This window comes from Charadrius vociferus, unplaced genomic scaffold (genome assembly GCF_000708025.1).
Source record: "Charadrius vociferus isolate BGI_N301 unplaced genomic scaffold, ASM70802v2 scaffold187, whole genome shotgun sequence".
NCBI classification, from domain to species: Eukaryota; Metazoa; Chordata; class Aves; order Charadriiformes; family Charadriidae; genus Charadrius; species Charadrius vociferus.
The window spans coordinates 1,079,428-1,096,270 of NW_009649180.1; the positions used below are offsets into that span (position 1 = coordinate 1,079,428).

The 16,843-nt window shown below is 36.0% G+C and overlaps 1 protein-coding gene across 1 annotated transcript in view; it reads right to left on the minus strand.

Moving 5' to 3' along the window:
• LOC104289674 (chromosome unknown open reading frame, human C10orf11) overlaps positions 1-16,843 on the minus strand; it is a 679,646-nt gene that overhangs the window by 280,270 nt on the left and 382,533 nt on the right. Inside the window, exons 4-5 of the mRNA XM_009888662.1 lie at positions 10,637-10,776; positions 297-423 (exon numbers count right to left, since the gene is read on the minus strand). Coding sequence (XP_009886964.1) covers positions 297-423; positions 10,637-10,776 — 267 coding nt within the window. The remainder of the gene's footprint in view (positions 1-296; positions 424-10,636; positions 10,777-16,843) is intronic.

The window sequence follows — 16,843 nt, forward strand, 5'->3', positions numbered from 1 at the left end:
GGGTAAAAATATTCTTTTGAGCTCAGTGACACATATTAGTTACTTTGTTATATGAAACAGAGGTTGGAAAACAGAAATTTGATAACATAACCACAGTCTATTAACCAGTAAGTTTGATATTAAGCCACAGAAAAATAACTAAGGCTTTTGTCCCTCACCTGACCACATTTACCAGTCCTTTCATTTGAAAGGTTTTGTCTGTTACTTTAGTGAACGATGCAGCCAAGCTTTTGGAGTTATTTTAAAACAGTATTAATGAATCACATTATTGTTACTTCTTCCATTTATTTTCCTACCTTAGCATCCTTGGGCTTAACCACTTTCATGAAGGCACCTCTTACCAAGGCTTCTTCTCTCTCCCTTCTGGTTACTTTCCGAGTATCAAGAAATTTCAGGTTTGTCAATTTGTGCAGGACAAAATACCTGAGAGATAGAATGCACACAGTTAAAATCCAGTAATAAACAAAGACATACTCACAGGCTAAGTGACTAAAAAAATAACAGCAATAAACAGCAACAGCCTTTGCTTCCTCTCTCTGTTCACCTCTTTCATGCAAAGTAGCTTATGTAAAAAGTTATTATACTTCACTTTCTCAAGTAGCTGTCCATAATAATTTAATACTATTCTTATCAAATAGATAAGAAAATTATCACCATGGGCGTGTATGTTCTCTATAGGTATTAGTGAGGTATACAGTACCCCCAGAAATAGAATAAATTAGAAATTGTTTTGAACTGACAGTTTGGAAAAAAGACTTTTGAGTGATTCCAAAGATTCCATCCCACACTGCAGGAGAAAACCAATCTGAGACATGGGAAACCACCAGCTATCTTCTCTGAAAGAATTTTCAGAAAACATTCATTTGCCAACACTTCTTCGGATTTTTATTATAATTTCCTAAAATCACAATGATCAGCAACATTAGAGTCATGTGAACAGCATATCAGGGAGAGGTGCAATTTATATTCTATCACACATCCTAAGATACCATTCTTTGTCTTGAAAGGAGTATATGTCAGTGTTCAAAACTCTCAACATTTAAAAAAAAAAAAATTTGTCCAGAGAAAGCATGGAGAGTTATTCCTGATCTCTGCCTTCCAGGACTACATTTTGACAAAGGCATCATTTGGAAGGAGAATTCCAATTTGGTCTTGCCAGAGAGAAAAAGTGACCTTATGGCATATGGATCCCAGCTCAGGATTAAATGCAGAAGCCCACAGGGAGAGACTACTTTATGAAAAATATTTTAAGAATTCAAAGTTCTTGTTAGGATCCATCAGTACTATATTCTATTTATCCTTTTTACTCCAAGTACAGCAGCTTTTTAGCACCAAAAAATACCATTGGCTCCTTGCTTGCAGATGGAGAGAACATGGGAGATCAGAAACAAAGTGAGGCGCACAACCATGGCAAATCAAAAAAATCTAACCACCTCAAGTATATGTTATTTACATTTAGTCAACCAAATGTGAAGCAGACCTTGCAAAGCAAGGGAAGTGCCAGACTTTTCCTGGCAGGGGGTAGAAAGGGGATTGATAATGCCTAGCTGCTTTGCATAAAACTCCAGTCAGTCAGAGGCTCCTAATCATACCAACCCCTTCTGCCACTGGGAGGAAGAAATCAAAGCAGCAGAAAACCATACATAACATAACATTTTGAAAAAGGAAGAACACACAAAAAATGTGTTTTAAAAGGTAAGAGTTATCTTATAATACTGTTCTCAAGACCAGATAAATGTGTGAAAAACACTGGAAGACTCCGCTTCTACAACCAAGCAAAATTTAATGCTACAAATAAACCCTTCCATCAAGTACACCTTTCCTTTGAGGCAACGGCTTCATAAATTGCTAACAAGTGAACTGAAAATGCTCAGTACTGAAATGGTCAGACAATTTAAATGTGAATCCTCCTATGACTTTCAATGATATCAGAAAAAAAAGGAGAGAGTCACTTTACAAAACAGAACTTGTCCTAAGACCATTTATTAAACCACAGCTACAGATCTACAAGACTGACACATTCTCGTTCTCAGACTCCTCCCAGCTTGCCTGGCTGCCCTTCCAGTCCTCCCTGGCATTTTGCTGGCCCTTATCTTTCAGTGGAGGAGAAGCTATCCATCTTGCGTTACTGGCAGAAAAGCTCTGATGACAACAGATTCTTTCAAATGAAGACATGTTCAGAAGGAAACAATATGTCAAGAGTGAAGAAGAGTGAAGCTAAAAATGAGTAAAGACACCCACTAAGTGTAGGGTGAGAAAAGATGAATATTCAGGTGAAGAAAACATCGGTATTAGAAAATCAGCAAATGTTTAATGATGGAATGAAATATGCCATTGAAAAGCAAGCTGCAACAAAAATGACAACAGACTAAGACAGCACTGTCATCTATGCTGACTTTGGATCACAGCCCTAATGTCAGTCTCTCAATCATTTCCAAAGAGCTTAAAATTATAATAGCATTCCTTGATACAAATGTATTTTTGTATTTTTAAGTCATCCTGACTGCACTTCAAAAAACAGAATACTTCGCAATTCCAAAAACAAGACCAAAAAACCCTACCCACGTAAACTAAACAGCAAACTACACTGCAAGTCACAGGTTTGGGGTTGATTTTTTTTTTTAAACTTACACTCCTTAAGAAGAGCAAATATTAAAAAGTAAGTACCCTAAAGATAATCCCACCAGTAGAACAAAGGTATATCAGTGATTAATTCTTTTAAAAGGTGATTCGAAATACAATCCCATTTATTCATATTCCTTTTACTAAATGTGGGATAAAAACAACCTATACTATATGAAAGTGATAGGATATTTTTTATTAAATGGCTGAAGAAAAGCATCAGACTTGCTAGATATATTTAGGTAGAAATATGAAGATGCAGTTTCAATCTAAATGTAACACAAGTTTGCCATAAAAAAATACAGGAAAGGATTACCAAAGCCCTGGAATGAACACTTTACAATATCAATTCAACCCTTGTAAATTTAATCCAGGGTTATTTGTTGCACAAAATCTCTTTACTGTGATGTATGACTTAGTTACTAAGGTTATCACAGCAGTATCCTAAAGTTGCATAGTACATAAAACATTTCAGTTAACAATGCAGGGAGGTTAACTCCCACAGATAACCTACTATCAGAGGGTTAGACCAGATGACATGCCTCTGTCAGCTTTCAGGAGCTATTGATGGTTCAATCAGTTTGTTTTGAAGGTAAAGTACAACAAAAGGGCACTAAACTTATTCAAACTGTCAACAGGGACTATCTGGAATGTTGCTTGCAGGTAAGTAATTTTGGGTGTTTTAAGACTATTATCAAACACCAATGGCTGCAGAAAAAGACAGCTACTAATAACACAGAATGCAGCCATCATAAAATACTTTATGGCAGGTACTAGGATCCATAAATTGCATGACACATTGCACCTGTTTTAGACTTGTAAAATCACTCGTTAAGACAATGCTATTTAATGAAGAAAGATCCATCTAGAGTTTACATTATAAATTCAGGAAGGTTTATTTTAGATTAGGGGTTGAGAGGCAGGGTCTCCTTGCCCCCCCCCTTATTTTAATCATTTTGAAACTTAGCACTGCTCCATGTGCTCTGACACTGGTGTTACTGGGTTTTAACATCTTTGCAGTGGTGTGAAAAAAGGTTATTATCTTCACTGATGAGGATTAAAGGTCGGGTCCAGAGACAGAAAAAAAACCCAGACACACCAGGAAGGTGCTTAGAGATCCATTTATCACTGCCTGTAAACTGATCTTCTAATTCATAATGGATTAAGGAAATGAACTATGTAAGTAAAGTTGCATCTTCTTTTGTTCAGAATCATCTCCTCCCCTTGATTCCCAGTGCCAAGAGTCCCGTGAAAATAAGCTAATAACAGATATCCATCACACACAAACAGGAACACTCAGAGGTGGAAAAAGACCATAGAATATCACATTTCATGTTATTTCAGTCTTACTTAAGTGAAAATGACAATAAAGATTAACAATTCATTTACCAATTTTGTAAGTGTTGCATGTGATGAGTATTATTTTAACTGTTTTTACACAGATCTGTCAAGATACTGGAAAAGAGGGACAGGCTTGAGGGGGCATTTGCAAAGGAATGCAGTGAGGTTGGGATTCAGTTGCTATTGACATTGGCAAAAGCTCAATGGGGCAAAGCCTTCCTTTGAAGAAACACGTTGGAGTTCAGAAAGGGACAGAACAAAGACAGCTTTGAGATCAGTTATTGCTATTTATTAAACAACACATGACTCTAGATTTTACATAAAGAAATACTGTCTCTGATACTGACTTACTGTACAGCCTTTACCGAATCAACGAATTGTCATCTTAACCCTGCCTTACAAGCACAGAAACTAAGACCTATCAGTTACCTTGCAGGTATATGCCATCTATGTTTGTAGTTCTCTACTGTGTAACAGTCATTACTTAAAATATAGTCCTTCGGTTCTTCCCTCAACCCCAAAAAGCAGTGATCGTTCACTCAATCTTAGAAGACAGTTTCACAGATGAAGCAAAAGGGTTCAAAGAGCACGTGTAAGTGTTCCTTAAAGGATAGGATGGAAGAAAGGAACAAACATATATATGCAAGAAATTTGTCAGTCCTGATCCAAAAGACACATGTGTAAATAACTCCTATGTCGACTCACTATTTTTGTTAAATAGTTACTGTGTAATTTCATTCTGATCTATTTTTTTCAGTAGCCATTAGGTTCAGGCATAAGAATTCCTTCAGTTTTAATAAGTTTCAGTACACTACTCCTTACTATTGTTGAACAGTTCTAGGAAACTTTTATTCTTAAAAAATCCCATAATATCATAGCATCTAAGGGCCTCCATTCATTTATTACCTCCCTTGGAAAAGAAGACAAGTTGTAGAACATGGTTGGCCTCCTGATACTGAAAGATAATAGCATCACCCATGAGCCACACTATAAGAAAATCTTAAAAGTAGCAATAAATTACCTGGGGAAAGAATGTTTTGGCGTTTTTTTCTCTCCTTCTACTACAAGAAAAGTACAGTAAATTTGTATATGTTAGAGTTTCAGAGAAAATAAACTCTTCCACAGCACCTTTAGTGAAAGACTATGGCAAGAACTAGATTCTGTATAGATCTTTCTTTTGTACTTTTATTTACAAAAACTGAAATATAAAACTGTACTATATACATCAATATTTAAGTTCAAACCACAAAATTAATCTGGCACTGAAAAATTGAGAAATATTTTCCCAGAAGAATGCAGAAATGTCTAGCTCTACCCGTATCATAACTGCAACACGCTCTTTGTTTCAGAAAGTGTTTACTTTCATTTTTCTGTTTTCTGTGCTATTGTATTTCCTCTCTTAGACAATCAGAGAACATAAAAATAATATACCTATTTCAAACTTTGAAGGGCTGATTATGCTCTCAGTTGCATTACTGTAAACTAGAAATAATAAATAACCTGAAGTCAGCAAAGTTCCATCAGCATTCAAATAGGGAGCGACGAAACAAAAAACAGAAGACTTGAGCAAACATGTTTATGACGCTGAACTAGATTATCTTCTGTAATTGTTTTGTCTGTACCACCAAAAAGTTTAACCCCCTACCCCCATCTTTACCCTACCAAACAGCACATAGTTGGCTGCAGAATTTCCAACTGCAACAAAACTTCTTCAATATACAGTTAAGAAAGCCAGGTCATAATTTGAAACCAACATCTTCCAGAACAGAGGGCATGATGTTCGCGTGAGGTATGTTGGAGGATCACATAGCCTCTGTGAAACTTTGGCACTGCTTGGTGATAGCTATGTAATTCTGAGGGTCTCTCAAGTCACTCAGAAATGCAGACCACCTCCTAATAACTAACATCCTCTGCTCAACTTCAATGTAGCAAACAACTCTATGAATTAGAAAAATATCTCTCTATATGTGTAACAATAATTATAGGTATGTCTTGACTTACTATGTTAGTATGGACAAATTGGGGTACTATAGACTTCAATTTATTTCGCTGAACAGAACATTACAACAGCCCTTGCTCATAAATCCTTACAGTGGCTAAGCTCAGATGGAAGTTGTGGGACTATTTGATGTCTATTGAATACAGGGTTTTTTCTTCAGGTACTGTAAAATGACAAGGCCTCGTGCAAACAGTGAAGTAGCACAGATTCATAGATTATACAGATGTAAGGGAATACCCTATACATCTCATTAAGTACGTAAAAACCATACAAAAGTATCACAGACTTCAATCCATTCTGCTAAAAAAGAGCCTCCACAGTAAGTCCACTGATATTGACCAAGTATATTAGCATTATTTTCATTACTGAGGATTTCTAGTCTCCTATTGCTTCTTGAATATGTATTTCTTTTACCAAATTTATTATTTATATTACCAAATTCAATAACAAGACTATTTAAAATAAATGAGTAGGTTTTGCCTCAATTAAAAAAAAAAAAAAAAAACAAAACCAAACCCCAACACAACACTAAACCAAAACCAAACCACAATAAAATAAAACAAAACAAAACTGCGAGGAAACTGAAATGCTATAAGAGGGTGCAGCACTTCCACAGAATCAGACCTGTAGGATGGGAATAGCTGATTTAGCTCGAAAAGTTAATCCATACAAAATGCATTCACTTCCTTTCTTGCTGTTATATCTTAAGAGGACTTCATAAGGTTATCACCATTTGCTCCCCCTGCCAAAGATAGCATATCTAGTATATGTACTTTTAAGCTAATTTAAAATAAACTCAGGCATTTGTTTCCACTTGCCCTTGTTTCCATGTCAACAGCACTTAATGAATGCATCATTCCAGGAAATGTCAATAAGGAGCAAAGAAGAATGAACAAGCACCGAAAACTTCACACATGGCATACATCCTTCACAATCATATCGCTTTAATGAAAATAGGTGAGGTCACCTGCAGCATTCGCAAATGCTTTGTAATACATTCTGACCCAGATGAATTTTCACAGTTCAGTAACACCACGTTTGAAGTTTTCCCTGCAAACAATACACCCACAGGACTGACCAAGTGCGGGTACAAGAGAAGCAACCAGCAATTACTGTGTTGACTTCTGTTACTTTGATCTCCGGGTCATGACCTTTGCTTTCACGCAATCTTCAAAGTAGAGATTGTAGAATAGGTTATTTTAGAGGACACACTGCTTTGCAAGCTATTTTTCTGTGGATCTTGCTTCCTGTTTGAGCCAAAAGCTTTTAAAACTTTCCTATCAACGTTATATTTTAGATACTCTGCTTTCCCTTGCCCTCAACCCCAAGATATCCCTTTACAAAAGAACACCTCCCAAACACAGAAAGCATAAAAAATAAGATAAAAAGTAAGAATTTAATGCCTTTTTTTAAAAAACACAAAGTAAAGCCATCTTACAATCATGGAAAAAAACCATGAGTTTTTAAAATGAACCAATCAAGTCTGCTTGTAAAAATACCGCAGAAGGGAACTTTCCATTTACTTCTACTGTCCAAGCAGAAATTCTAATAACAAACATAGAAATATTTTCATCAATTTGTTCTACACATTTGAAAGGTACGAAGGAATAATAGGGATGGAAAAAAATAGTTTTTCTTTTTTCTTTTTCTTAAAAAAAACCCAAACCACTCAAATGTTACTATGTTTCTTCGAAAAAAAACCCCACATGACGTTGAGAAAAAGTCACAACAATGCTTTTGTATAAAGCCTATTTTAAATGAAAACCTTGGGAAAAGCTTTAGTATTGAAATTGATAGAACGGGCACACCAATGGATTACCTGAGGAACCAGATCATAACATCTTGACAAAAAGCATAGTTTTAAACATTTTCCAAGTTATTACGACAAAACCTGATTATTTTTAAAAGGCATAATATTACTTTTTATCTCTGTTACTAATATCACAGTAAATTACCGGATCTTGAGTTTTCAAAAATTTGATTTTCATATTTTTTTAAGGTTGAGATGTTAGGGGTTTTACAGATCTTTTCAGTTTGTTGGAATGAGAAGATTAAGTAAAGCTTTGATTTCTAGCACCTTTCTCTTCCTGGTTGAGGAATTAAATAGCCTGAACTCTAATTGAACTCAGTGGGAATGAAATTAAAGCTCAATGAAAAATGAAGCTATGGTTCCAATGGTGACTGCAAAAATTTACAAAAAGAAGTTCCTATTCAGAAAAAAACCAAAACCAGTTAAAGTTTATGGTAAAGCAAAACGTTTACATAATTCAGATTCACTGAAATGCAATGTGTTTTGATGTTCTCTGTATGCAAATTTTCTCAACAAAATAAAAATCTTATTAAAAAAAAGTTACTTCAAACCATTAAAAAAAGATGAAACTGGCCATTTCAAATGTTTGCTTTTGAGATTTGAAGCAATACATTTGATAAAATACAAATACTTTCTCACGCAGGAGAGCTTGCTGCTGTTAAATCTGGGAGATAAATCTGTACGTTTGGGGGAAGGAAGAAAAAGTTGTGTCAAGATGCTTCAGAACATGTATTCAAAATTCTGAATTAGTGAGTCAGAGTAAAATTAGCAGAGTATTTTTATTCAGTTCCACCATGTGGGTGAATATATTCCCAAATAAATAGATAAACACATGCTTTTGGGTTTTGAGTCTAATGTTGTCTGGCAAACACTTTTCATATAATGTAACAAATAATTATGGAATAGGATCAGGAAGCTTTCATTATCGCGGCAGAACCATAAATCATTCAACTAATTAGAAGTCCATTCTTCTGTGTTAAAAGAGCTTTAATTAACCTAGTTTATATGAGAAAAAATACCCAGGTTTTCAAAAAACTGAGAGGAAACAAAATGGAAGCAACTTTTCAGTTTACAGCAGATGCATAAATACAATCACTTCACACTTCGACATGGTGGTTTGCCACGATGTGACCTAAAACTACCTTGACCTCCCTGAAATCAACATTTTTGCATTGAAATGAAACAACAGACATGCTTGTTTTGATGTATGGCTGTGTGACATATTATAAATATTACATCACATAACCACAGAGGATGTCAATCAATAAAGAATTTTTTCAGACAGCACTAAATGAACCATGGGTTCTTGCCTCTGAATGGCTCCTTTAACATACTACTTTTGCTTAAATGATTAATAGGAGACATATTGTCAGAAAACATACTTAAAGTGAAAAACAGTAAACTGTAGAAATATCATTCATTTTTTAAGCAATTCTCTAGTGCAAATGTCACATAAATTTACATAGAGACAGAACTATTAGACTCTCGTAAGCTGGATAGTAGGCATACCTTCCACTTAAGTGTGAAAGCAATGGGAAAATATTTTATTAAATCTAGGCTGCTCTACATGGTGAAAACCAAAATGCTACAGCTAAGCTAGATTGAAAACTTGAATCGTAGGAAGGGGAAAGTCTTCTGGCTAATGATAACCTAGGAATCCTTCTCAAAAATCTGGAACAAAGAAAAAGTATATGCACACCCAGGCCAGCTGTGCTGCTGTTTCAACCTACAGCATTTATAAGCAATAAACTGATGCATCAAATTCATGCCGCTTCCCAATAAACCTGCTTTTAGTCTCTGTCACTTTTATACTAACTTCTACAGCACAGTTTGGATTACATGAAGATAAAATCAGAGTTTCATTACATAACTCTGAATACTGCAGGTGATCTGCTAATAAAAAGTAAGCTCAGGCTCTGCAAGGCCAGCAGCATGGCAATCAGTGCTGCTCGGCTCTGACTTGCCTCAGACAGCCATTTTCAACCGATGTCAAAAACACCAGCACACAAAGACTGAAATCTTGTATCAGATGTGAACAAGTAAAAAGAAATCCAATGACTTTTTTTTTTTTTATAATCAATGTATCACTACCTAAATGTTATAGCTATGAAAATTATGTCACTTCAGCAGACACCCTGTAAGTTTTGGATCCATGCTTACAGCCATCATCAGTCACAAGTATTTTTATTTTTAAAAAAAACCCAAACTTGTAATTTTTAGCAACAGTTCAGTCGGACATATAGTATTTTGTCAGGCTTCTGTATTAATTTCCAGATGACCTTCTGTGTAATCTAGCTTATTAAAATGACATTATAGAGATAGTTTTGGGGGGTTTATTTGAATGTAAATGCTAACTGCTCTGAGTAAAGCAGCACAATATAGAAGGGGTCCTTCTGTGTTCTTTAATAGTGCCTTTATAACTATAGTAGAAGAAACTCATCACCATAATCGAATGTTAGCAGAAGATAATGCAACTGGCTGAGAGTAGTGATCTTTTTTTAAATTATTGGCTGTCACCCTTAGTGTATGTAAATGTTGCCCTACCTTGGCCATAAAAAAGGAAAGGCCGTAAGTAGGCACATATGAGCACCCACATTCAGGAAATCCAGCGCACACCTGCTCGACTCAAACATGTGCTGCACAGCACTGAAACGTTTCTTGAAATAGGGTTCCTGAGACTGATCTCACTGAAATGCAGTTACTCAAATTCCCAGGTGTTTCACAGCAGAATATGCTACAGTGCTTTCAGAATAGTGTAGATGTTTGTTTCAGACTCTGAGTTGGTTTTAGTTCGGTATTTTTCCAGTAATAAAACAAAATTGACATACCTTATCAAACTATATCAATATAGCGAAAACACTAACCTGTACCTCTGGTAGTCATCTTCATCCTTTTCTTTGCAGACCAGTTCATTTGGGCAGGCCATGTTTCCAAGCAAACTGAGATACTGTAGTGAGGGCACAACTTCAGCCAAATGGTCCAAAAGGCTTTCTAATTCTGTTATGTGTCAAAGGTTGTGGGTTAAGGATTCGATGACATTAATGAAAAAAGCATTTAGAGTTGCATCACCGCTGATTTAAACATACATTTCAATAACTGACAATCAAATTTAGTATGGCATTCGGGAAAATGTCACATTAATTGTTCCAAGGGCAAACAGGGATAAACTCCAGTCAGATTTTTGGCATGGATTGAAAGAATTTGGCTGTTTTGTCATTCTTTTCTCCTCCTTTCTTTCCTAGGTGGTTCACTACAAAACATTAAAACTTTGACAAAATGATGGATGCTGTGTGGTAAAATGGCTAGCAATTGCTGGAGCCATGAAACTTTTCCAGCATGGAAACAAACAGTTAGTTTCACAGCACATTCATCACTAATATATTCAGTCCACTGGAAAATGAGTTTTTTAAAAAAAAAAAGAAAAAAGTCAAACCACAACAACCCACTTCCACTCACAGCATATAAATGCTTTGAGTGCCACAGCAACATATTCGTAATTACTCAATTAGTATATGTGAATTAATGCTTCACTAAGTACAACTTAAAGACTTCAGTGTTACAAGCATTTTATACATGAAGCTTTAAAGTCTTGTAAAGCATAATTTTTTTCATTAAAATAGCCTTATATTTTGGTGTTCGTGAGGCTTCTTAACTTAACTACATTACTCAGAACATAAATAATGATGATACACCTTCAATATTGTAAAATATATTAAAACAAACAAGAGAAAAAAGGTTAAACTATCTTTTAAGCACTGCAATATTGGAAATCACAGCTTAGGCTTAAGCATAACAACAATATGCAACCATTTGCACCCTGTTGATTGATCAAATAAAGCAAATAATTTTGTCAAAGTATAGTGTGACAGTCTCTAAACTTGAACTATACTTTCTTATTTCCTTCAATTTACGTGCAAAGAAAAATGCGTGATTCTCAAAAAAGATGCCATGCATATGCATGTAAAAAGTTTTCAATGTTTAAAAACTGACTTAGACAATAGTAATAATTATTCAAAACCATTAAAGGGCATTTCATTGCTCTGTTTTCATCCACTCCTGCTGTTAGAGACCGCAGCTATTGTTTAAAATCCTCAATTCACTTGTGTAGCTATTATTTATACTTGATTTATGTGTTTCTGTTATCTTTGTTATTTTTAGCTGATGGAATTTACTTTATTTCTTCACCTCAATATCTTAAGGGCAACAGAAGCAATACAGAATGGAAAGACCAGCTTCATTGTTAAAAATGTGGTCTTCCTTTTGTAAGTCTGAAATCTTATTTCCAAACACACATGAAAATCATGCTGACAATTACTAATTTTAACAGATTAAAACCAGTGTATCTACACTCATAGTTAATGTTGTGTCCCATAAGGTCCGAGGAATCATACTCAAATATTTTGCATGAGAGAAAAATGAGGGTTTGAAATTAGTGCTATTAATTCATTAAAAAGGTAAAAATGCTAACTTTTAATTTGGCAAAGCCACATTATGGAATGCTATAAGCCAGTAAGTAATCAGCCAGACCCTAAGAAAAAATTTCTTTTTGTAGCAACATGTGATATAAATCTTTGTTAGCCAAGATGAATTCTCAATCGAAATTTTGTGCTAATTTTCATCTTCTCATATCTGGACCTCAAGCTCATACATAAACTTTTTCATGGCTCTTTCAAGAAGTATGTGACTGTGATGGGAAGGTCACAAACTGTTTTTTCCACACATGCTCAAGTGAAAGGCTTTTTAAAAATTTCCTAAGACTGTAAGAGAAGTGCTTGAATCTGGCACCCTCCCTCAGCCAGGAGAAACACTTAATTTCTTGCAGGATTGCTTACATTGCAAAAAGGTTCCCAGAGAGAAATCGTTTATTATTACAAAAGACAGTTATTTCCATAACAGCAATCGCACACAGGGGGTTAGCTATTGCAAGGCTTAGATTGCATCTGGCCATTTCCTATCAAAAGCGGGGGAAAAAAAGCCCGCCCAGAAACTTTTGGCTTCTTCTGTGGAGCAAACATGCAGAATTTTTGCTTGTCAATTCAGTAGAGCTTTTTCTGGGGTAGAAAATTCTCTCCCCAACAATCTGCTGAATGTGGAGTATGACATTTATTCTAACTCGCATAAAAATGTATTTAGATATGTGATGATGAAGACCAGTGTCAGCTTAGATTTGCAAAAAGAGTACGACTGTGCATCAAAGTCCTATGGCAAACAGAAGGAAGAGACACCTAATTCACTAAGAGTTTTGGGTAAATAACAGTGGCTGATAATCTGCATCTCACAAATCTAATTTGGAAATTATTGTCTAGATTCTAATATCGCATATCTAAACCCTTAGCATTGATTTTAGATGCAGAAATATGCCCCTAAAAATTATCTCAGGCAAGGATGACCAGGAATCACATTCAGAGCTGTTACCTTGCAGTTCTGTGTGAGAGTCCCCAGATCTTTTCTTTGTTATCATTTACTCATCTCCCTCTACTGCAACAGATATTTAGGATCCTAGCATTATTTCAATTTCAGCTGCACCAGAAACAGAAACATGTGCACAGGACGAACCCCAAGTATTGGACATAATCACCTCAAAAGCAGAAGCTCACTATTTCACAGAAAAGTTGAAGCTTTGCAGGCTTGGACAGCCCCAAAATAACAGGACACCAGCAACACTTGAGAACACAGCAACCCATGGCTTATGACAGTCAACTTTTTTGTGCCACAATTAGCAGTTATATCATAAATAAAATAATTAAAATTTCTGTTCTTTAGAACTTCTTTTCTCATCCCTTTTCAAAACAAAACGCAAGGTACAGACTATTTTTCCAAGACGCCCCATCCACCTGCCATGAAAGTTAGTCGTTACAAAGCCTGTAGGAAAAAATAAATTATATCCTCTTCAAATTCTCATGATTAAGTGTTTCTCATGTGCACTTTTAAGTGTACTGTTTTGTTAATTAGCATGTCATATACTTAGTTTAATCCCAATACTGGAACTATATGATGCCATCAAAAGCGTAAAGTCTTTCTGAAACAATGCCAGGAAAACACAGAGGGAGAAAATCAAAAGCAAGTCTGAAATTTTATTGCCAGCTTCCTTTCTATGGTTTATTGTTGCACCCTAAGGAGTGCCATATTGGTGCAATCAGAGCCAAAGAGTTGCAAAATCCTGACGTGCCATATCTAAGACCAATTCCAGCTCCGTTCTCCCCAAAAAGGAAAGTCACAATTAAATCCATGGACAGTACCAGTGAACATTTATTTATTTAAAGCTCTGTGACAACAGCCCTGAACTGATCTTTCTGACGTCAGTGTCACTGGTCACCAGGTGAGTATGTAACAGTGATGCAAATACTTACACTATAGTCTATTGTTTGAAACCTGGTTTAAAGTGTCACTCTTATGACAATTAAAGTGCCTTAGTGTAGTGATCCATCTCCTAATTCAAGTGTGGTGTTATTACCAATCTATTAACGCCTGTCTTTCACACAGATGTTGATTAAAATAAAAATTAGTAACAATAAAAATTTTAAACTCCTCAGCTCTTTAGCTCACAAGCTAAAACGCTAATTCTCAGCAATTATACAGCAATGGTCCCCTCCAAAAACACAACCTGGCCTCCATGAATAATTAACAGAAACATACTAGACATGCTTTCAAATTTCATCCTCATCAAAAGACAATACTGACTTCTTGCATTATTTCTAGTTTTAAACTAGGGAAACATTTACAAGAACTGGGTATCTCTCATACTCAGATTAACTTTTTTAAGCCTCTTCATAATGTTACAAGTACACATACCACACATGCACATTTCACCTTCACAGCGTACACAACGCACAAGCATGCACAAGCATACACAAACGTCACCATATTTTCTGCTCCGAAAAACAAACTCTACCAGCAACACTGAAACTTCAACAACAGAATTACTTGGAAAAATACAGTACTATGGCAGGCTCAGTTAAGCCGCAGAGCAATATAATTTTTTGCAAGTTTTATGCAACCAAAAATATCCTACAAATAAGTATGTTCTGACTTGTCTATTTTCACTCACTATCTGGTAGAAATACCATAGTTTTTGAGGTTCTTCAGAAAGCGAAAAGAACAAGTAAAAGTCCAAAGCAAATGATGCATCTCCCTTCTCTGGTTAAGAAGTAACTGCTTACTCAAGCTCATAACATTTTTGTTTGTTTGTTCTGTAGAAAATCCTGTAGCCTGGATTAAAATTCTAATGCTCATCAGGACTACGGCCCCTTACGTATCCTTCAAAGACTAGCTCCACAGTATTCAACCGTACTACCAAGGAAGGACTGGTGTGATTCAAAGTTAAACAGTCCCCAGGGAATACTGTATTTGAACAAGGTCAAAGTTGTAAACTCTGAGTGGATAGCATAACGCCACTTTGCTTAGTCATTTTTGGGAGAACCTTACAAGGAGGGACAGACATTTTGGTGTCAAGCTTTGTCTTCTGACAGCCAGCATAACAAAAAGACCATTCTGTTACACTTCTGAGAGGTTGTGTGGATTCACACAGAAACCACTGGATGATGTCTCACGTTCCACTATTCCAGACCTCTGTATTCTCAAGAGTCTCTGTACCCGTGTGCTTTCACTAGTCCCTCCAGCGTATTTCCAGGGCACAGACACTGCATGAGTCCTTTACAGACATCAATATAAGAGTCCAGCTGCTTTAAGTACTGAGGACTGATGCTGGTCATCCATGCTGTTTCCTCCCTTACCAGCATTCTTGGTATAACCATATTCATGGCTGTTCTTCAGGGACAACTGTTGAACCTACAGAGAAACCTTTGCTAACAGTTTTTGAATGAAATTATTCTATATAACTCTATACAAATACTATCCTAACACATAACTGTCTAAACAAACCTAACCTATACATGTTTCTTATCTCACCACTCAACAGTTTTTTGCATATATTTTGAAGTACGCAAGAGAATCTGGGATTTCTTCCTGCAAAATTTTTCTCTGCCAGCAGTTCTTTTTACTAGTCCCACACTCAAATACATCAACTTTATAAGAAAAGTAGCCACTCATGTTCTCTCCCTCGGTGCTTTCTAAGTTGCTCCATCATTTTTTTTCTAAAAGTTTTTACTCAGTCTTTCCAAATTTTTAGCAATTCCACTCCCCCAAAAGAGTTGCAGGAGGGCTTTTCATGTTAATGATCTTCTGTCATTACAGCTTTTGAAAGTTCTTGGAAGCAAACAGACAAAGTAAAGAGCAATCAGCTTTACATTCAAAATATTTTTGAAATACATACATAGAGAATATCAGAAATATCACACAGAATTCCAGACCACCATGTAGAAAGACTCAAACCTGTCATTCAAAAGCCTTCTGCCAACTAACCATCTGTCATGCAGGTGCTGCAATCAACCTAACATTAAAACAGCTGGACAGCACTTCCATCAGAGTCATAAACGAGCAAGGTACCTATATTTATTCCCATTTGAAACATTTGCTTCAATTAAATTTATCACAAACACGATGTAGCAACCACAAGCCATTCCACAGCCAAATAGCCTTGAAGCAGAAGTTACCAATTCTCCTCTGAATGCAGTGTGAAAAGATCTTTGCCACCTGAACGCTTTTCCATTAGAACGTGCTAGGTCTTCAAGGTTGGATAACCACAGAAATAGCTTGCAATATGCAAGTATCCGTCTTTCCCTTCTCTATGTGCAATAGGATGTCATGCGCAGTCATTTGTATGCCGCATTCTGGCCTGAACCCTATCTGGTAGGGAGATAGGGCCTTGAGAGAAGGCCTTGTTCACTGACTTTAAAACCATTTTGGTCAAGAAAGGAAAGGTGCTACATATGTGGTAATTAACTAAGTCCATACATCTCATGGAGAGTTTCTTGCATACTGGACACTTGGGAAAAAAAATCCCATTCTGCCTACTGAAGCAGCATTAGTTTTCTTTGTGTAACTGGAGTAGCCAGTGCTTTTAAGGATATTTCAGAAAGCCCATGGTTCCGAGGCTGCAGATTTGAAGACCAGGTTTCAATGTTGTTCGGCATACAAACATGAGAAAAAGGAGAAATGTTTCTATTCCTGCA